The 20,678-nt window shown below is 49.8% G+C and overlaps 2 protein-coding genes across 4 annotated transcripts in view; one reads left to right on the top strand and one right to left on the bottom strand.

Annotated features, from left to right (window-relative positions):
* CORO7 (coronin 7) overlaps window positions 1–7,281 on the bottom strand; it is a 57,511-nt gene extending 50,230 nt beyond the window's left edge. The window contains exons 1-4 of one of the 2 annotated variants that reach the window (XM_045784606.2): window positions 7,192–7,281; window positions 6,337–7,103; window positions 3,981–4,077; window positions 2,849–2,923 (exon numbers count right to left, since the gene is read on the bottom strand). In XM_045784606.2, the coding sequence (XP_045640562.1) occupies window positions 2,849–2,923; window positions 3,981–4,077; window positions 6,337–6,396 (232 nt within the window). In that variant the 5' untranslated portion in view covers window positions 6,397–7,103; window positions 7,192–7,281. The remainder of the gene's footprint in view (window positions 1–2,848; window positions 2,924–3,980; window positions 4,078–6,336; window positions 7,104–7,191) is intronic. The other variant, XM_045784605.2, reaches the window with a different exon arrangement.
* Window positions 7,282–16,892: 9,611 nt separating this feature from the next.
* DNAJA3 (DnaJ heat shock protein family (Hsp40) member A3) overlaps window positions 16,893–20,678 on the top strand; it is a 29,616-nt gene continuing 25,830 nt past the window's right edge. Inside the window, exons 1-2 of one of the 2 annotated variants that reach the window (XM_045784013.2) lie at window positions 16,893–17,135; window positions 20,379–20,512. In XM_045784013.2, coding sequence (XP_045639969.1) covers window positions 16,925–17,135; window positions 20,379–20,512 — 345 coding nt within the window. In that variant the 5' untranslated portion in view covers window positions 16,893–16,924. The remainder of the gene's footprint in view (window positions 17,136–20,378; window positions 20,513–20,678) is intronic. The other variant, XM_045784014.2, reaches the window with a different exon arrangement.

Below are 20,678 nucleotides of genomic sequence, written 5' to 3'. Positions count from 1 at the left end.
ACAGAGTGAGCCTCAGCCCTGAGAGGAAACCCCCGTTTCCCGAACCTCACTAGGGGGGTGAGGAGGCCAGGGCTCAGTATGGGGAGTGGCAGGGAACGTGAGCATGATGGCCAGGCTCACATCACCAGCGTAAGGAGCACAGTGACTATCTCTGCTGCCTCCACGGGGGGGTCCAGCAGGTATATTTTCCTCTCGGGCCAGAGCCAGACTCTGGGCATCCCAGCCAGAAGAGAAAAAAAGAAGGGGCAGGTGAAGACAGGCACCCCTTGGGACAGCCCTGGTCTGGACTCCCTGCCACCCTGCCTGTGGGCTCCACACTGGACAGGGCAGGGCCCGGGCCGGGTGCAGCAGGCAGCGTGAGCAACCTGGCATCCCCGAGGGAGGGAGCAGCAGTGATGTGGTCGACCTGAGCGCACAGCTGAGCTGGCAGGCCTGTGTCCCTTATGTGCATGTACCTCACCAAACCCTCACAGTGACCCCTCAGGATGGCACTGCGGCATTATCCCCAACTGGGGGACGAGAACATGAGGACAGAAAAGTTAAGTAACTTGCCCAGAGCCACACAGCTAAGAAGGGGCAAGGCTGACGGTCGGGTGGTCAGCTGGGGTTCAGAACCTACATCCTCAGCACAGCACCACACTGCCTTTCCCAGGTCGGAGCAGGTTCCCAGCCGCCCCACAGCCCAGACTGCAGGAACACCCTTCAAACGCTTCCCAGCCCCGTGCTCCCCTGCGCGGGCGGGCTGAAGGGCACTTGGCCCTGAGCCAGGAGGCAGAAGACACCCCTGAAGGCAGGGGAGCAGCTAGAGGCCAGCCCACCACACTCTCCCCTACCAGCGGCACCTCCGAGGACAGAATGGTGCCTGCTGCCTCGAAGGCAGGTTCTGACGAACCAGAGGTGCCCCCAGAGCAGCGCTCTGGCAAGGCTGTGTACAGCTGAGGCCACGGTGAGGCTACACCCTATCCAAAGAGGTCTGGTCCAGCTTCTCCTCAAAGGCCCCCCACCAACAGGCCTCACTACCTGACAGACACCAACAACCTGGGGCAGCTCCCTCATGGGTAACACGCATCAAGCATACAGCGGTCAGGGGTGCCCGAGGGGCTCAATCGGTTGGGCGGCCCACTCTTGGTTTTGGCTCAGATCATGACCTTGGGGTCCTGGGATCGAGGCCCCAGTCAGACTCCACACTCAGTGGAGAGTCTGCTTCAGGATTCTCCCTCCCTCTGCCCCATTCCCCATGCACACGTGGACATTCCCTCTCTGTCAAATAAATAAATCTAAAACATCATCGACAGCAATAAAACACAAAAAAACAATACCGGGGTCAGACAGACCCTGGTTCCAAGTCCAGCCCTGCCAGCAGCACTGCCAGTGTTGGCAGGTTCCTCATCTTTCTGAGCCTTAATTTCCTTAGCTAAAAAATGGGTCATTTAAAAACTTTCTTCAAAAAGGTGTAAGAGTGGTTAGAAAGTAGACTCCTTCCACGTGTTACCAGAAAGATGAAGCTCCACCCGTTATGCTAAGTGAAAGAAGCCAGATTTGAAAGACTATGGGGGTATCATTCTGTTTATGCGAAACGTCCAGAAAAGGCTGGGCTGTAGAGCAAAAGCTGGCAAACGTTTGCTGCAAAGGGCATGATGGTAAATACTTGAGGGCTTGGGGACCATACGGTCTCTGTCACACCTCCTCGACTCTGTGGTTGCTGGGGGAAAGCAGTCACAGGCTGAATGTCAATGAAGAGGCGTGGCTGTGTCCCAAAAAACGCTATTTACAAAGACGGGCAGCTGGCCAGCTTTGGCCGTGCCGGTAGCCTGCAGACCCTGGCAGCAGAGGCAGAAAGTAGATCGACCGGTGTTTGAGGCTTCGGGACCAGAGGTGGAAATGGATTAACTGCAACGGGTCATAAGAATCCTCTGGGGGAATGTTCTAAAACTGGGTTTTGAATACCCAACTCTGTCACTTCCATAAAAGTCATCATATTCCTCGCTCAAAACAAGTCACGTTAATGGTACGTAAATGATGCCTCAATAAAGTTGTAAAAGGCTTTAAGAAAGAATAAGGTGAGAAAGTGTAGACAACGTTCTTAGCACAAAGAGAGCTCTTGACCAGTCTTCACCACTGTTACTTTATTGGCTGCTGTTCTCATCACCCGGATCCCTACACGGAGCTGCACACTCAGACTGGGGACCAAGGGTCAGCCCCCTGCCCTCACCCAAGGCCGCCCAACAGGCGGCCAGGAATGCAAGCCAGAGGGGCTGGCCCACAGCCGCAGCAGCTGGACGGGAGAGAGGAGGCAGCTGGGCCAGTGCTGCCGCGGCCCAGGGAGAGCGAATTGTTCCCTCAGAGCAGGCGGGCTGCCAGGCGGGCTGCCGGGCGCCCCCAGAAGCAGCTGCAGCACACAAAAGCTCTCTTTGTGAGGGCCCATCTCCAGCCCTGAAGCCCAGCCAGCCCCCTCCTTGAAGAGTGTTGAATAGCCTGGCTGGGGAGGAGGCCTGGTGGTGAGGGGTGGTCTGCTGGGCTCCAGAAGACGTGGGGCTAAGAACCCCATTGGGTTGAGTCTTCCACAGTGGACTCCATAGCATCAGCCTGGAGCTTGGTGCTGGCCAGTGCACATCCCTCTCCTCTCAGCTGGACGACCTGGTGCACTCAGCTTCCCCTCTCTCTGCCCAAGTGGAATTCTCAACCAGGACCCAGCTTTCCAATATGGACACTGTCTGTAGGAAGGTATAGCGAGGACAGCAGGAGGGACCTGGCAAGCCATGGGACTGTGGGTCCAGGTGAGTATGAATCCCTGCACCCAGGGAGGGAGGAGCAAGGTCTAGACTTCCTGGGTCCAGACTCCACTCACCCGAATGGCAGCCGAGGTAGGTCACCTGCCTCTTGTCCTCTCCTTGGCCTTCCAGAGGCACAATGCCCAGCACACCTGTCAAACACACAGGAGTTCTGACTTCAGTCCTAATGGGAACTGTCTGCTGCTCAAGGCTCCCAGAGGACACGAGACCCGAAAGCTCAGCCTTGGACCATCCCAGAGCCTCCACTAATCATAAGATAATACCCCTCTGGACACAGTGACTGGTCCAAGATTATTTTCTTACCCTACAAAAGAACCTTCTGTGACATCAGATGTACAGAAGATAATGGAGACAGAGGTTGTCTCTTTTTGGCATTGTGGGTCGTATGAGGTCAGCTTAGGGCCACCAGTGGCCACTTTTCCCAGCTTTACCTGAGAAAGAGGCCATCACCCAAGGGCAGCAGAGCTGAAGACAGGACACCAGTCAAGGCCAACGGCATGTGTGAGCCCCTGGATAGCTCTGCCTAAAGCCTCTGGACATCTTACTTATACCAGCGAAAGAAGTCTCTGAGTTTTGTTTAAGTCAGTTTAAGGTTCGAGTTATCACTAGCAATGAAAATGTCCCAACTAACACAGGGAGCTTTTCAAATCTTGGTGTTCCTATTGACCCAAGCCAATCCCAGACCCCCAGATGAGGAGTGGGTAGCATATGGGGACAGCTGAAAACAAAGGAGACAGTCCTCTCCTTGTCGTCCTGGCCGATCTCTTAAAAACCACAGCCAAGGGTGCCTGGGTGCTGCAGTCAGTTAAGCGTCCGACTTTTGGTTTCGGCTCAGGTCATGATCTCAGGGTGGAGTCTGCTTGACATTCTCTTTTTCTCTCTCTCTCTCTCCCTCTGCCCCTCCCACTCGTGCTGACTCTCTCTCTCTCTCAAATAAATAAATGAAATATTAAAAAAAAAATACCCACAGTGTGGTTTATACAAAGCATACCCACATGCCTGATCAAAATCAATCTGATTACCTCACATTGACCAGTTTGTAGGGGTCTAAGGCCCTGCATGGTGTTGACCTCTGAGCCCCACGAGAAGCCTCCAAGCCTCCAGCCTGAAATGAGCCTGCCCTTCCCCGCCATCCTAATTAGGGTGATATGTCTGACTCTCCATCCACATCCATGTCCACCTCCCTACCTGGACGGTCAGAGTTAAATGCAATCAAGTGGCAGCTGGATTTGATATGGTTCCCACATGAGGGTGTGGTTCCTGCTCGAATGTCACTGATCCAGGCCTGAAAATAAAGAATAAGAATTGTGATGGCCAGGTCTCTGCCCATAATTAAAGCAGGGGCTGCACCATTAGAAATTAATTCCTTTGGATCTAACCCATTCACGCACGCCTTTAGGATATGCAAAATATTATTGAAAGGATAACCTCAGTCATAAGAGGAGTAGTTTGCTCTATTAAGTCACTTCTCTAATAAGGGGGAGAAGAGTGTCAGAAGGGAGGCTCAGGATAAATGAAGTCAAGGGACCAGGGGGGTGTTTCTGTTAAAAGGGAGGAAGAGAAGCAGAGAAAGCAGAAGTGAGCACCTAAAACAAGACAGACTCAACTTCCTCCAGGGCATTGCTGAAGGCCTCCGCCAAGTACAGGGGTCTCCTTGCAGGCTCCAGGAGAAAACACTCAAGCTCAGAAAGGGGAAGAATCAAGGCCTCTCCACGAAGTCTCGATGAAAGGTGAACAATGCACCCCGGAGAAAAGGCAATAATGTTAACACCCCCACACACGGAGGGGAGAGGAGCACTCTTTCTGAAATTGAGATCAGCAAGGTCCAAATGTTTTCTCTGTTGGTATCAAAGCACTGTGTGACAGTCATCCCTGACAACTGAATACCCTTGTTTCCTAACCTACCCACCCACAGGGCACCGGAAATCGCCTCCCCCACGTAAGTTTCTATTTCAATTTTCACCTGCGTTATCATCTTGCATTATTTCATGTTTACTGTACAAATAGAGTGACAGGAAATATCTTTGAAAAGGAGAACACATCACCTGTCCTCCCATTTCCCTAACCCAAACTGTTTAAAGGTCTCTCTCTGTAATCCCTGGTCCCAAGCTCTTCTGTTTACCTTGCTGGACTAAGGCCCACCTGGGACAAGCCCCAGGGCCCATCTAGTAAACTGCAGACCCATTCAAGGAGTGCTTATTGCACTCAGAAGGGCGGTATTAATGCAAATCTGAGCACCTCTCCACCCCTTGCTTTGCTTTCAACCTTTTAGTGCAATGGCTTCCCACTGCCTCAGAAAACAACCCCACTTCTTCCTGTGGCCCTCGAGCTCTGCAGGACTGCTCTGGACTCATCTGACACCCTGCTTCCCCATCACTGCCCTCCATCCACCCTGGCCCACTTTCCATTCCTCCACCGGGCTCTTTCCCTTCCCACTCTTTTTGTAGCTGGCTGCTTCTCACCCTCCTGGTCTCTGCTTAAATGTCACCTCCTCTCTGCAGCCTTCCCTAACCACTCTATGGAGATTAACCTCCACGTGGCCATTTATCTTCATCTCCATCCCAGCTCTTCCTGTGTGTTCTTCAGGGCACTTACTAAAACTTGCAGTGCCCTTGAAGGCCTGTCTGCTTGCTGGATGTCTCCCTCACAAAACTGTAAGCAGTACAGAGGAAGGAAAGTGCTGTGGTGTTCACAGTTGTGGTTCCAGGAGCACACGGAAGTACAGAGGAAATACTGTCCAGAGGATGAAAACTGGGCTTCTGCCCCAGCTACCTGGCTGTGCGTTTGCTCCTGATGGGTTTACTAGAGGTCAGTTCCTAAGCCTTCCAAATAATATTGGGAGCAGCAGACCAGGACTGGCATCATCTCTGAAGCACACCCCTCATCAGGCCGGCTGCCCTTCCGGGGATCCGAGGCGCCCCCCAACACCTGGCTCAGCTCTTCCTCTGAGCCCCACCTCCTCGGGCCTCCCCAGACCCCACCCTGCCCCTGGCAGCATCACCCCAGTAAGAGAAGAGCTGCTCTTGCGCCAGCCGCGAGAGAAGGAAGCTCCGGCGGAAACCCGAGGGAGGGGCGCGCCTCTGTCTGAGGGGCTCCCGCTCTTCAGCTGACACACCCGGACTCGCCAAGCCCAGCGTTGAGAAAGGCATCTTTCCCACACCCCAGCCCCGGGCAGGGCCGATCGGGGCGGCAGGGAGGAGCTGGTGCCAGCAGCGCCCGAGCCGCGGTCCCCAGCGAGGTCGACCGGAAGCCGAGAAGGCAGGCAGCCTTGCAGGCCTCAGGCCTCGGCCCGGCCGGGCTGCACCGCTTCGGGGGTCCCGGGGCGAGGCGGGCGAGCCCGCAGATAGCGGCGCTCACGGAGTAGCCAGAGAGAGAGCCGGCCAGGGAGCGCCGGATTCTGTCCTCTGGGTGCGACGGAACAGCCGGGACACCGGGCCCGGGCCTGAAGGGGGCGCCCCGGGGCAGGCGGGCTCGGGGGGGTCCCCGCCCGGGGTCCGGGGGAGGGGGAGGGGCGGGGGCGCGGGGACCCGCGGGCAGGGCTCACCTCACGGCGGGACGGCCGGGCCTCCGTGTTTCGGAACTTGGACACCTTGAAGCGACTCATGGCGACCGGGACTGCTGCAGGCGCAGCTTCGAGGACCGGGCGTCGGCTCTCAGGTGCACGGACAGCAGCCGCGACTCCCGCCGCCTCCAGCCCCACCCGCTGGCGGCCGCTCGCGGCCACGCCCCGGGACGTCCCCGGCCAATCGCAGCCCGCTCCGGCCCACGGGGCCCCGCCCCGGGTATCTCTCCTCGGGGGTGAGTGCCGCCGGCCCCACCCTCCGACCAATCGCCGCGAGGCCGCCCGGCGAGGCCACGCCCCGATGTCGGCGGGCTGGCCGCGCGGGCGGGGAGGTCACGTGCGGCGCGCTGTCCGCCCCCGACCCCGCGGGGCGCGCGCAAGGTTGGGGGCTTAGTCCCGGGTTTGTAGTCAGGCGTTCCTCTCCGGGAGGCTCTCCCGCGTGTAGGACGCGGCCTCCCCGGGTAGGAGAGGGGGCAGAAGTGGACTAGCTCCATTTCGCAGACAGGGACCGCGCTCAGGACAGAGGAGCCGCTGGCCGCGGTCACACAGATAGCGGGTGGCAGCGGGGGAAGGAAGGGGAGCTCAGGTCTGACGCACATCCCTGTCGCGGAGCTTATTCCAGCGCCTCCGCCTCCCACCCCTCCTGCTCAGGCCCAGTGGGCTCGAGGGCGGGGATGCGGCCTTCAGCATTCCCGCACTAGAGCACGTCTTGGCTGCAGGCCTTGGGCGCTGTGGGGCAGGACTGACCCCTGCAAGGAAACCAAGTACGAGTTAGAGATAAACGGAAAGGGAGAAAGGTGAGAGAAATGAATACCTTTCAGAGCGCCTGTGCCTCACCAATGACTTGCTTAAGTCGCCCAGCCACTCAGGAAGAAAAGAGAACAGCTTCATTCCACCTGGGGCCATTCATTCCACGAGCATTTCTCTTTGCTTTGAAAACGAACTCCAGAATACGCTTTCTGCTTTAGAACAGGCAGAACACCTGCTCAGGCGTGTCTGGAAAAGGGACTTTGATCTGAAGAATGAGAACTACTGCGGCAAAAATTGCCGAAGCCTGTGGCTGAGGACAGCCTGTCCCGAGGAACCTGCCCACGGGGTGATTCTGAAGGCTTTGCGGTGGTGGAGGGCACCAACGGACCCCCAGATGCAAGTTTTTTTTTTCAGTTTTCACAAGTAAACTGTGAGGTCTAAAAGCCTACTTCCTACCTGTATCCTACCCAGTGAGTTAAGAGTGCTCGATCACCGTAAACTAAAAATAGGAAGCCAGTGGAGTTGACTTGAGGCCTGGGATTTGGAATTCTGAACAATCCAGCAGGCGCTGGATACAACTTTCCCAAGGAGCCTACTCTCCAGACTCTGGAATTCCAGCAGCTTTGGAAAAGGTACCATCAGTGCAGTCTCCTGTTGGTTGTGGTGTTCAGTTACTGCTGCTATTGCTTCTTTTTCCAAAAAAAATTGTGGTAAAAAAACATGTAAGATTTACAGTTTTTAAGTGTGCGGTTCAATAGTGTTAGGGATAGTCACAATGTTGGGCAACAGGTATCCAGAACCTTTTCATGCAATACTGAGATTCTATACCCATCAAACAACAGCTCTTCATTTCTTCCCACCAGACCCTGGTAACCACCATTCTACTTTCTATTAGTTCGACTACTTTATTTATTCATTTGCTTTTTAAGATTTCATTTTTTAAAAAAGATTTTATTTATTTGACAGAGAGAGAGACAGCCAGCAAGAGAGGGAACACAAGCAGGGGGAGTGGGAGAGGAAGAAGCAGGCTCCCAGCGGAGGAGCCTGAGGTGGGGCTCAATCCCATAACGCCGGGATCACGCCCTGAGCTGAAGGCAGACGCTTAACGACTGAGCCACCCAGGCGCCCTCAAGATTTCATTTGTAAGTACTCTCTACACCCAACATGGGGCTCAAACTCATGACCCCGAGATCAAGAGTCGCATGTTCCTCTGACTGGAGCCAGTCAGGAGGCCCTAGTCTGACTGCTTTCGTTATCTCATGTAAGAGAAGTCGCTCGCTATCTGTCCTTTATTTTATTTAGCATAATGTCCTCAGGTTCTTCCATTTGTAGCATGTGACAGTATTTCCTTCCCCCCTTTTTTTTTTCCAAAGTAAGCTCCACGCCCAATGTGGGCTTGAACTCACAGCCAGGAGATCAAGAGTCAACACTCTACTGACTGAGCCAGCTAGGTGCCCCCTTTTTGTCATTATTTTTTTAGGATTTCCGTCCTTGTGAGGTCTATTATACCACTGTATGCACCACACTCTATATACCATTAATATACCACATTTTGTTTATCCATCAACAGCCATTGGGTTCTCTCACCTCTTGGCTGTAGTGAATAATGCTGCTATGAACGTGGATGTGCAAATCTCTCTTTAAGGCCCTGCTTTCAGTTCTTTTGGATATATACCCAGAAGTGGGATTACTGGATTGCAGAATACTTTTATGTTTTCACGGTTCCTCCATACCAGATATTGCTTTTAGAATTACAATTATTTATAGTTTAACACCATCCATTACTATAGATTAACTCTATGGTATGCAGTAACCTCTTTTTGCATCAACAGTATTTGACTTATAACCTCCTAGGTGGGGGACACTCAGGCATTATGCATTGCGATTCACATGTAAATCAACTATAAATCTAAAACTATAAAAATCTTAGAGGAAAACAAAGAGCAAAAGCTTCACAGCACTGGATTTGGCAATGATTTTTTGTTTTTGATATGACACCAAAAGATCCAGGCAAAAAAGAAAAAAAATAAATCATGAAGAATTTAAAAATCTGTTCCTCAAAAGATATCATCAACAGAGTAAAAAGGCAGTCCACAGAATGGGAGAAAATATTTGCAAATTGTGTATGTGAGTGATAAGGGATTCATATGGAGAATATAATAGAGAATTCCTAAAAGTCAACAACAACAAAAACAAACCACTTAAATTAAAAACTGGCAAATTTCTGGGGTGCCTCGGTGGCTCAGTTGGTTAGGTGTCTGATTTCGGCTCAGGTCATGATCTCAGGGTCCTGGAATCAAGCCCTGCATGGAACCCCATGTGTGGCTCCACCCTCAGCGGGGAATCTGCTTCTCCTTCTCCCTCTGCCTCTTCTCCTGCTCATGCCCCCCCCCCAAATACATAAATAAAATATTTTTTTAAAAATTGGCAAAAGTCTTGGATAGACATTGCTCCAAAGAAGTTATACCAATGCCCATTAAGGGTATGAAAAGATGCTCAACATCACTAGCCATTGGGGAGATGCAAATCAAAACTATTATGATACCACATCACACCCAATGGGATGGCTACTATCAACAAACAAAAGCTCCGGAAAATAACAGGTGTTGGTGAAGATGTAGAGTAATTGGAGCTTTTGTGCACTGTTGATGAGAATGTAAAATGATGCAGCCACTGTGGAAAACAGTATGGTAGTTCCTCAAAAAATTAAAAATAGAATTATCATATGATCCAACAATTCCACTTCTGGGTATATACCCCAAATAATTGAAAGCAGGTTCAGGGAGGCATATTTATACAACCGTGTTCGTAGTATTTATATATAGTATTTATACAGTATTTATACATAGCATTTATACACAGTATTTATACAGCCTTATTCATAGTAGCTAAAACATGGAAGCAAACCGTGTCCATCAACAGATGAATGGATAAGCAAAATGTGGTTATACATAAGTGGAATTTTATTCAGCTTTAAAAAGAAAGGAAATTCTGACCCCTGCTACAACGTGGATGAATCTTAAGGATGTTGTGCCAGGTGAAATAAGCCAGTTACAACACGACAAATAGTGTATGATTCCATTTATGTGAGGTAGTTAGATTAGGCAAAAAATCATAGAGACAAAGAAGAATTGCACGGGCCAAGGGGGATTTTATGTTATGTGCATTTTCCCACAATAAATTTTTTTTTAAGATTTCATCCATTTATTTGGGGGGGGTTAGGGGTAAAGGGAGAGAATCCTTAAGCAGAGTCTCCACTGAGCATGGAGCCTGAAATGGGGCTCAATGTGGAGCTCCATGCTGGGCTCAGTCCCAGGACCCTGAGATCATGACCTGACCCAAAGTTGGATGCTTAACCGATTAAGCCACCCAGACGCCCCTGAATTTTTTTAAATATAAATTAACTACCTCTACACCAAAGTTTCACGTAAACCTTCCAAAGTTGCTTGATGTCACCTCATTGCCATCCCTGAGTTTGTTTTTGTTTTGCTTTGTTTTCTCACTATGTCAGGTGGGCCTAAATGGCACGTCAGAAAAGTCTTTAACGCCCAGAGGTAACAAATGGATATGTCGTGGGCCAAATCTGGTACACAGATACGTTTTAGTTGGTTCACGTGATGTTTTAAAAATTGGGAAATTTCCTAAAAGTTTGGATTTCAGCCTCTCTGGAAAAATGGAAAGATTTGGCAATGCTAGATCCACATCCCCACATGGCTAAAATCGGCCCATGGAGTACTACCTGCCACCATTACTGCATGTTTTCCCAGTCACCACACTCCCACTGATCCCTCAACTTACATGCCACTACTCCACCCATCCTTTACCGGCCTGGCCCTGGCACGTAGGCTTATGACCTCTGACCTTCTTTCCCAGAAGAGATATAAACCATGACCTTGGCTATGTTGAGTCATATGACTATATTTCCATAAACCGAGGGTTGATGGAAACAGAATAGAAGAATGTCAGCTTTCTCATTCCCACAGCCACCAACTCAAGCTCCACAGCAAGGAGAAGGAAGAGACACAATGTCAAGGCCCAGAGACTGGCCATCTCATGCACTCCCAGATCCATTCCAGGTGGAGAGAGTGATTCTAGTAGAGAGCTCAGAGCTCAAAGGCTGCTGCAAACTTGAACAAATAAATTGTGACTTGCAAGGGTGAACTGACAGTCTCCAAGATTCCTTGCAGTCCCATGAGCCTATAAATTATCGGCTTTGTTTCTTTATACTACTAGTGACTCCACTTTGCTGTTTGTCTACAAGGAACTGGAAGACCTCCCTCTACCCTAAAGGATGGTTTATCGAAAGGTGGATCCAATTCCAGCAAAACAAGGATGTCTGATTAACTTGGGGTGGGACGATTTACATTTCACAGGTGCTGTTTCCAAGAATAATCACTAGCAAACGAACTAGAATTTAGGAACCATTATAGTGAAGTTCTCCTTCTAGAAAACAAAACACCTTATGTACTTGAAAGGATATTAGCAGAGAGAAAAGGGCAGTGAGGAAAAAATAGGGAAGAAAAATAAGGCACAAAAACGTTGAAAGAGCCTCAGGCTGCCTCCTTATTTTAAACCGTGATGCCAAAGAAAAGAAGTTTCCATCCTGATGTTCTCTTAATCTTCTGTGAAGTTGGTGGTTTCCATAAGTCAGAATTTTTGCAAGACAGCAATGGATGGATTCAGTGACAACAACAAATTCCTTAGATCTAGTTATCTGCCCCTGAAATGACTGTTTAAGGTGCATGTTGAGGGCACCTGGGTGGCTCAGTCGGTGAAGCGTCTGCCTTCGGCTCAGGTCATGATCCCGGGGTCCTGGGATTGAGCCCCACATCAGGCTCCCTGCTCATTGGGGAGCCTGCTTCTCCCTCTGCCTGCTGCTCCCCCTGCTTGTGCTTGCACTGTCTGTGTCAAATAAATAAAATCTTAAAAAATAAAAAATAAATGCACGTTGAAAACATTAAAAAAATTTTTCGTACCTTAAGCTGTGCCTTGCTTATTTCAGGAGCTGGTGCAGAAAAACACTTGTAGTTCTCAGCACAGAAAAGAATTATGCAACAAAATACATTTCAAAAATTGGAAAAAATGCTCCATATCCCATCCCAGCATGACAGTGCACTTGGCATTATTTTGTTGTTTCTCAAATGGAGGCGTACCCACATGTTCCTAGGGCTCTGAAACTTTACTACACCTAGTGATTTGTTTTGATTTTTTTAAAGATTTTATTTATTTATTTGAGAGAGAGAGTGAGAGAGAGAGAGAGCATGAGCAGGGGCAGGGAGTAGAGGGAGAAGCAAACTACCCACTAAGCAGGGAGCCCGATGCAGGGCCCGATCCCAGGACCCAGACGCTCAGCCGACTGAGCCGCCCAGGCGCCCTTGTTGTGATTTTTTACAGTAATGTGAAATATTTTAGCAGTCACAAAATTTAACTTTTGTGTTGATAATTTACAACTAAAAGGCGTTTTCATAGAAAAGACTGTCATTTTCTAATGTGATGCTTTTCACACTGGAGTCCACTGATTGCCAGAGGATTCAGGGCTTTATTCTCGGTGTCTGATTTTTTTTTCCTTTAAAAGATTTCCTTTCATTTCTTAGGTTTGTGAAACATTGCTTAAGTTTAAGCCCCTTTTGGGCAGAAGAATATTTAGCTGCGAGCCAGAAACACCTGTGGTTTATTTAAAGGATTTATTAGGAAGTCATTAGCACAGAGGTCCCACTGGGGAACACACAGGCGACAAAGGCACGGACAGTTTGTCTCCTTGTTCTGCAGGGAACTGCTCCCACAGCAGATGTCGTTCATGCCGGGGAACATCTGGGTCACACATCTCGACTATTGGAATTGTGCTATAGTCACTTGAGAAGGAAAGGAAATGCTACAGCTAGAGAAACAGCTGCCTTTTATTGTCTCCGCAGAGACTGGCTCAGGCCCTTCTGTCTTCCCTGGAAGGGATCCTCACTCACTTGGGCAGGGGAACAGCCATCCCATTGGGTAGCCATGGACTCAGCTAGTCCCACTGCGGCTTGGATGGTCACCATCTGCCGGAAGTCACGGAAGAGACCATACTTAAAACTCCCTACTAGGGTCGCCTGTCTGGCTGTCTGAAGAACGTGAGACTCGATCTTGGGGTCAGGAGTTCGAGCCCCACATTGGGTGTAGAGGTGCTTACATAAGTAAATCAACTTAAAAACAAAACAAAACCTCTGTACTAGCTCTCACTGATCTCACTGCCTCAGGGGAGGGGGGAAGGGCCCAATGGAACAGTGCAATGACAAGTGCAGAGGGGAAGATGCTTATGAGCCTCGTGTGCCTTTTGCAAATAACATTTGCTTCTCCTTTTTTTTTTTTTTTTAAGATTTTATTTATTTGACAGAGAGACACAGTGAGAGAGGGAACACAAGCAGGGGTAGTGGGAGAGGGACAAGCAGGCTTCCCACTGAGCAGGGACCAGAACATGGGGGACGTGGGGCTCGATCCCGGGCCAAAGGCAGACGCTTAACGACTGAGCCATCCAGGCACCCCCATTTGCTTCTCCTTAAAGCTAAAGATTTTGGCTTTAGTCGGGAGAAGGGGGGAAGTGGGTGATGGACACATGACACATTCTGCCTGGGGGGGGTGGGTGTGGGTAGCTGTGGCCCATGTGCTTCTCCCAGTTTTTGGCAACAAGCCTGGGATGGGTCATGTTGTGTACTGTCACCGCTGAAGTCCTTGGAAGGCAGGGAAACATTCTGCAGGTGGGGTGGTAATAAATACTTGCCCTGCCTCCCTTTTGTAGTAAGAAGCAGAGGAAATTCAGCATAAGAAAGTACTCTGTAAACTAATTGGGGCTATCTGATTAGGAACTATGGATCACAAAGACAGGGAGGTGCATGGTTTAAAGGGAAGAGCTCTGGGTTTTGTTAGGGGGTCTGGGTGTGGATCTTGGTTCTTCCACACACTAGCTCTGTGAACTTGGACGAGTTTTTCATCTTTCAGAGCTGATTTTCTTGTGTGCAGGGGATGTGGGGGGAAGGGAGTCCATTTGTAAATACAGGAATAGTCTTTGCCTTACCTCACAGGATTGTGATCAAAATAGAAAATATGACAAAGCTCTTTGTGAACTGGAAAGAAAATGTTCTTAACATAGCTGAATTTTTCAGATCTCTCCATAGCCACCAAGTCTGAAATTGGTCCCATAGACATCTCAAGTATGGTAAGTCCAAACAACAGTGACTCATCATCTTTCTCTCCAAACCAGCACCTGGGTTTTTCAGCTTGGTGTTAGGGGAACAGAAAGAAGCTTATTCATTGTCCCCCCAACCAGCTATCCAATCAAGGTAATTCAGGTACCATGGATCAAGGACCTCTGTTGTGAAGATTTCCAGAGCTTTGTAACTTACCCATGTTTACTAATTGTATCATCTCCTGCCTCTCTATAGTGACTAGCAGTGAAAAGGGACCTCATACAGGCCCACGCTGATCTCATCAGGGCGTCTTTCTGGTGGCTTCCCAAAAACCCATCTTCTCCTTCAGTAGTCACCGGCACTCACTGCATTTCCTGGGGGTTCTCTGCTTCCTGAGAGGGAATGTGGGCTCCCCTGCAATCAGCCTTCCTGCTATTCCCTAAAACAAGAACACACTCCCCCTTTTAGTGTGATTTTTTACTGTTAATCACTATGGGGAAATAGATGGGGGGAAAACTAAAGTGCCAAAAATATGAGGAAGTTACAAAGCTGACAAAGTTTTCATATTAGTGAGCCCTCCACTAGTTCCTAACTCACTCTGAGGTGGTAACTGAAAGTCCTTTTGCCTCTTGTTGTCCACGTTTATTACTGAAAGTTTTACTTCTCATGCAGCACCCTCCACCACTCTTCCCCCCTAGGTTTTGGGCTCCTTGTATGCAAGTAACTGTGCCTGAGTTCTGCTTGGTATTCTCAGTGCTTAGCACGGGGCCTGGCACGTAGGGCTAACATATATTGAGAACTTACTATGTGCCAAACACTGTATGAAGACTTTATGTGGATTATCTCACTCATTCCTCAGATGATCCTTTGAGGTAGTTACCATTATGTCCCCATTTTAGAGAAAGGAAACTGAGGCAGAGAGGTAAAGGAAGTTGCCCAAGGACCCACAGTTGGTAAGTGGCAGGGCTGGGATTCAAGCAATCTGACTCCAGGGCCCATACTCTTAACCATTATGCTGAAGACATTTAAATGTTGGTTGAACATATTAAATAAACTCTTTTCTCCACTTCCCACGTTGACAACCTCTGCCTTGTTTCTCTAAAATGCCTCATCTCTAGGTTCCTTAGCCCAGACTCTCAACTACTCCCTGTATTTTACAATAGCCTTGTAACTTTTTTCATTAGGCCAATGGTTTTTATTTTTTCAGGATTTTATTTATTCATTTGAAAGAGCAAGCGAGCGCGCTCACACAAGCGGGGGTGGGGTGGGGTGGGGTGGGGTGGGGGAGGTTGGGGAGAGGCAGAGGGAGAAGCAGACTTCCTGCTGAGCAGGGAGCTGGGCCATGGGGAGGCGCCCCAGGCCAGTGGTATTTAAACCTTCTTTTCTCAGAGCCTGTGGAGAATCTTATCAATGAAAACTATGGCTATTACCCAGATTAACATCCACATCCACAAAAATTTGGGTACAATGGGCAGAAGGGGCAAGGAGCACGTATCAATCTTCAACCCTTCAGTGAACCCTCAGGTTCCCTTCTTATTGTTTGCGGGTGGCAGTCGTGGGGGGGGTGCGTCTAAGTTGAAATTTCTTTGCAAGGCTTACTAGGCCGGGTTTACCTAGCTAGCCTCTTCTCCAGTCACACACCGAAGTTCAGGGCTTAAACATACTGGAGCGCTTTCACACCTCTAAGACATCTGCTTTGGAAGTTCCTGCTACTTGGAACACTTTTCCTCCACCCCTCCACCCCTCCACCCCTCCTGACGCACTTGCTATCAAAGTCCAACTGGAATGTTACCTCTCGACGCCTTCCCTGACACTTCCCAGGCCCCCCAATTTGTTTCAGAAACTCCTCACCTCCAACACTGTTTATATCCACGACAGCATTGATCATGTTATGTTAGTTGCTAAGGACCCTGTCTCTCTCGATTCATCGTTTGCTCCCCCAGAGCAGGGATAGCATGTCATTCATCGCTGTATCCCCAGTAGTCTATAAGAACGTGAGTGACACGTAGTAGGTGCTCACAACGTTTATTAAATTGGTTTGTGCGGGGCTCGGCTCTCCCTCCGCGACTGGCAAGTTCATTACAGAACTGGAGGAGACTAACACGCTTAGGATAAAACCGAGTGATCAAAGTCCGCCCCGTGAGGAATCAGCCAGGGAAAAGGTGAGCCTGAGGCCAGGCTTTGGAAGTTGGGAAGAGGCCCCGCGCGCTCCCGCTGACACAAGGTAACACTCACGCAAGATGTTCAGTTTCGGGTCAGGAGGAGGAAGACGCGCACTGCATGCTGGGATCTGCGCGACTGACGGCCGTATTGCACGGCGGGATTTGTAGTCTCGCCCTTCGCCGGGACCCTCGGAACAGTGACACCTGGCTACTCTCAACCACGTCTTTACACAGATAAGGTACAGTCTTGGCCATCCAGCACAGAATGACGAGGTTCTTCAGTGCCAGTATACCTAGTGGCACTCTTCAGGGCAAATCTCATTTCGGCGTTGGCAACCAGAAAAGCGCACTGAGTGCTGCTGCGCGTGCGCAACGCGTGTGTTCGTGCGTGCGCGCGCATCGGGACCCGCCTCCGGAAGCGCCGTCGCTGCGGCCGCGCGCTGTCCTCGCGAGGCCTCCTTGAGCCGGGTGGCGCAGGCGCGGTGTCCCTGGGCCAAGATGGCGGCGCGGTGCTCTACACGCTGGTTGCTAGTGGCTGTGGGGACCCCGAGGCTGCCGGCTGCAGCGGGGAGAGGAGCCCTGCCGCCCAGGGGGGGCGTGGTGGGGGCTTCGCTGGGCCACAAGCTGAACGTCACTACCTTCGCGCCTTCCTTGGGAGCTCGGGGCTCCGGGGCGCTGCTGACATTGAGAACCGGTGTCAGCTTCAAAGGTGAGGGCAGGTTCCAGAGCCCCAATGGGGGCTCTAAGGCCCGGAAGGGAGTGACTCGATCCGGCTGCGGGGGTAGCGGGGTGGAGGGTGTCTTCTGACCTGTATGCGGAATGGCTTGGAGAGACTGGAAGGCAGGAGGCAGAGAGGCCCAAATGGCTTCTCAAAGTGGTGAACAAGGGAGAGCTGCATGGAGCCCCCGGCGGCGGTAGTGAAACGCTCCGTAGGCCTACAACCTTCACTTCTCTGTCACCATTTCTAGAAACCTCTTTCCGGCCTGCCGCTGCTCCGTTACCCTATTCCGTTCCCGTCTCCTCCCTTCACCTTTTGGCCGGAAGGGAGGATAATTGCTCTTCGGTGAGCACCTGTTATGGTGCTAGTAGGCACTTTTTGCCCTATTTAGCTTGATGCTAACAATCCTGCAAGAAGGATGTCGTCACTCTCATTTTAAAGAATGGGAAACTGAGGCCATAAAGCTAGATGAGAAGCGTTGTCCCAGACCCAGAACTGTCCTTTAATAGATTATGCTCTTTCCACCACATGGTTTTAACTGAAGGGCACACTTAACAGCCTTTCCTAAGTCCTTAAGTTGGTAATTGTAATAAAAATACAAACTAATATTTATTGAGCCCTTTCCATGTACCAGGCCTGGATCATTTCCGTGTGATAGACATTGTTGCTATTCCATTGTATAGATAAACTCAAGCCTAGATGTTAAACAGCTCATAGACTGTGACAAAGCATAAAGATGGTGGAGCCTTGATTTAAAACCAACTTTCTTAGATTGCTGGAGGCGATATTGAATTAATATGTATTAAGCCTCTAAGTGTTTAGCATTGGTGGTTCTGCTCTGTGTTGGATGACTTCCGTTGTAGTGGGAGAAGGAAGGAGGAAACATTGAACCAACCATGTGTCTGAATTGTGCTGTTGGTCGTGTTCTCTAGTCATTCTCCTGTCTGATGATCTTGCTCCCTTCCTGGATAGCCTCAACACCCCTGGTTGTGTTTTGTGTTCAGATTAATTTTTGAAAAGTGGTCTCCCAGGCCTCCAGTTTGTTGTTGTTGTTGAGAGCACTTTCTCTTGGAAAGCCGGTCGATTCCCTGTTTAACACTTGCAGTGTCTCCCTGTTGCCCACATGATAAAATCGGGACTCCTTACCATAGCTCAAAGGCCCTTCGGTTTATTCCTAGTCCTCATTAATCATCAGCAGCATCATTATCTCTAACCACCCCTTTACATGTGTAAAATCTAGTTATGTCACACAGTTACTAAATGCACAGGGACTTTCCTGTGAACCAAAGGTGATACATGATTTAGCAGCCAAATGAGGCGCTTTCGAGCGGTAAAAGGGAAGCTGTTGCAAATAACATCAGGACTGTAGGTGTAGTTCTGGGAGGATTCAAACCTTTCCTTAGCCTGGTTAATTTCTACAGCTTAACAGCAGCTGCCTTAAAAGACCTTTCCAGAACTTTTTCAGTTGGATCATCAGTGGTTCCCAACTGGGGATGATTTTGTCCTCCACAGGACATTTGGCAATGTCTGGAGACATTTTTAGTTGCCAGCGTATGGCAGGGGTAGAGGGGGAGTAGAGTGTGCTACTTACAAGTAGTTGTTTAGGGTGCTGCCGAACATCCTTTGACTTATAGGTATTTTAGTTGGCCAGGATTCCATAACAGAGAACCACATTTATCCTCACAGTTATAGAGGCTAGAAGTCCAAGATCAATGTTTTGGCAGGGTTGTCTTTAAAGACCCTACCTCCAAGCATTGTCACATTCTGAGGCACTGGGGATTAGGGCCTCAACATGTGATTTGGGGGAAGAGGACACAATTAGCCCATAACAATAAGAAAGCCCCTCCACCGGGAGGAATCCAATCCCATCATCAGCAATGTGAGTTTAAGAAACCCTGATTAGGTGACTCTGTACATGACTCTGCATGTCCTTGTGTACTTATGTCTCTGCACACTGCCTCCCACACTCCCCTGCAGGACTGTAAGCCCATTGAAAGTGCTGGCTTTGGCTTTTTTCTTCATCTTGTATCCTCAGTGCCTACTATAGTGTTAAGATCTTGAATACACATAAGCTCCAGAAGGGCAGTTCCTTTCAATGGTTTGCTACCTATTCCCGGTACAGAACCCAGGGCCTGGCGAGTAGTAGATACTCAATGAGTATTTACTGAATGAATGAATGGTGAATCCAGAAGCTTCTCTGTAGGCAGAAGTTGACTTGGAAACCTGGAGCTGTTGTGACTCTTATGCCTTAACATGACTCCCTTCCACCCTCAGCCCTGCCCTCCCTATCTTCAGTTGTCGCAGGATGGGTTGGGGGTTAGGCAGGGCTCAAGGTGTGGGGTGGCCTTGCCTGCTTCACTTGGTGACAGACCAGTCCAGCTTAGTTCTCTACCACATGTACGGAGGGCAGTCGAGTGGGGCAGTGTGTGTCTGCTGGTGGCTGTTCCTCCTGGTGCTGATGCCAGAAGCATGAAAGGGCATATGGCTACCTGCCTTGGGCTTTGACCCGTTAGCTGCTCTGGGGTAAACAGGTTCAGGCATAGCGCCTTTTAACCCTGTGTGTCTATATAGGTGTATTGTTTTGAGGGGAGGAACAGCACTTTTATCAGATTCTCTTCGATCTGTGACTTTGTAATTACGAAGAACCATATCTTTAGTACAGTGTTTCTCAAATTGAGCATGTGACAGAATCATCACCTGGAGGGCTTATTAAACATAGCCTACTGGACCTCCAGAGTTTCTGATTCAGGCCTGGGGTGGGGCCTGAAAATGGACATTTCCAACAAACTGATGGTGCTGCTGGTGCAGGGACCACCCTCTGAGAACCACCCCAGAAATAGATCCCCAGGGTTGCGTGGTGGAAGGAAAGAACTTGGGGAATTGTTAAGCATTGGGGGAGACGTGGCAGGTGCTCAGGTAATGTAACAGTGGGACTAGGTCCCTTTTTAATTATCCCCCAGGTGCAGCCTCCATCTGGGGTGTACCACTTCATTGTGTTGTGTTTGAGCAGAATCAGCCCTGCCCAGTGCTGCTTGTTTTATATTCATTGTATACAGTGGCCTTGGCCATTTTTGAAATGCAGTGAGTTTGGTCTCCAGAGGGCTTGGAGGAAGGCCGACTCCAATGCTGTGATCTCCGTTCCTTCACAGGTATAACCTGTCTGGTTGTTTACTCACAATTTCCTTTTGTTGAGCACATTCCCGGAGTGATTTTCTTTCCTTTTTTCTTTTTTAGGAGTAAAAAGTTACCCTTTTGTTTGTACTGCCTCTTTCCACACAAGCTCCCCTTTGGCCAAAGAGGATTATTACCAGATACTAGGAGTGCCCCGAAATGCCAGCCAGAAGGAGATCAAGAAAGCCTATTACCAGGTCTGTATGGAAGCCAGATTTTAGGGACAAGACTGTAGAAGGGATGCTGTTGGTCTAGTCTGCTCACCAGTGAGGCGTATCTGCCCATACGTATGGGTTCCATGCGGCTGACAGTGTACAATGAGGTGAGAACAGTAGGTGTTACTGGACTGTTCCTCAAGGCCAT

The sequence above is a fragment of the Ursus americanus genome, chromosome 2 (assembly GCF_024610735.1).
Source record: "Ursus americanus isolate L20-20 chromosome 2, mUrsAme1.1.p, whole genome shotgun sequence".
Lineage (NCBI taxonomy): Eukaryota > Metazoa > Chordata > Mammalia > Carnivora > Ursidae > Ursus > Ursus americanus.
This window is presented reverse-complemented; position numbering and strand designations above follow the sequence as displayed.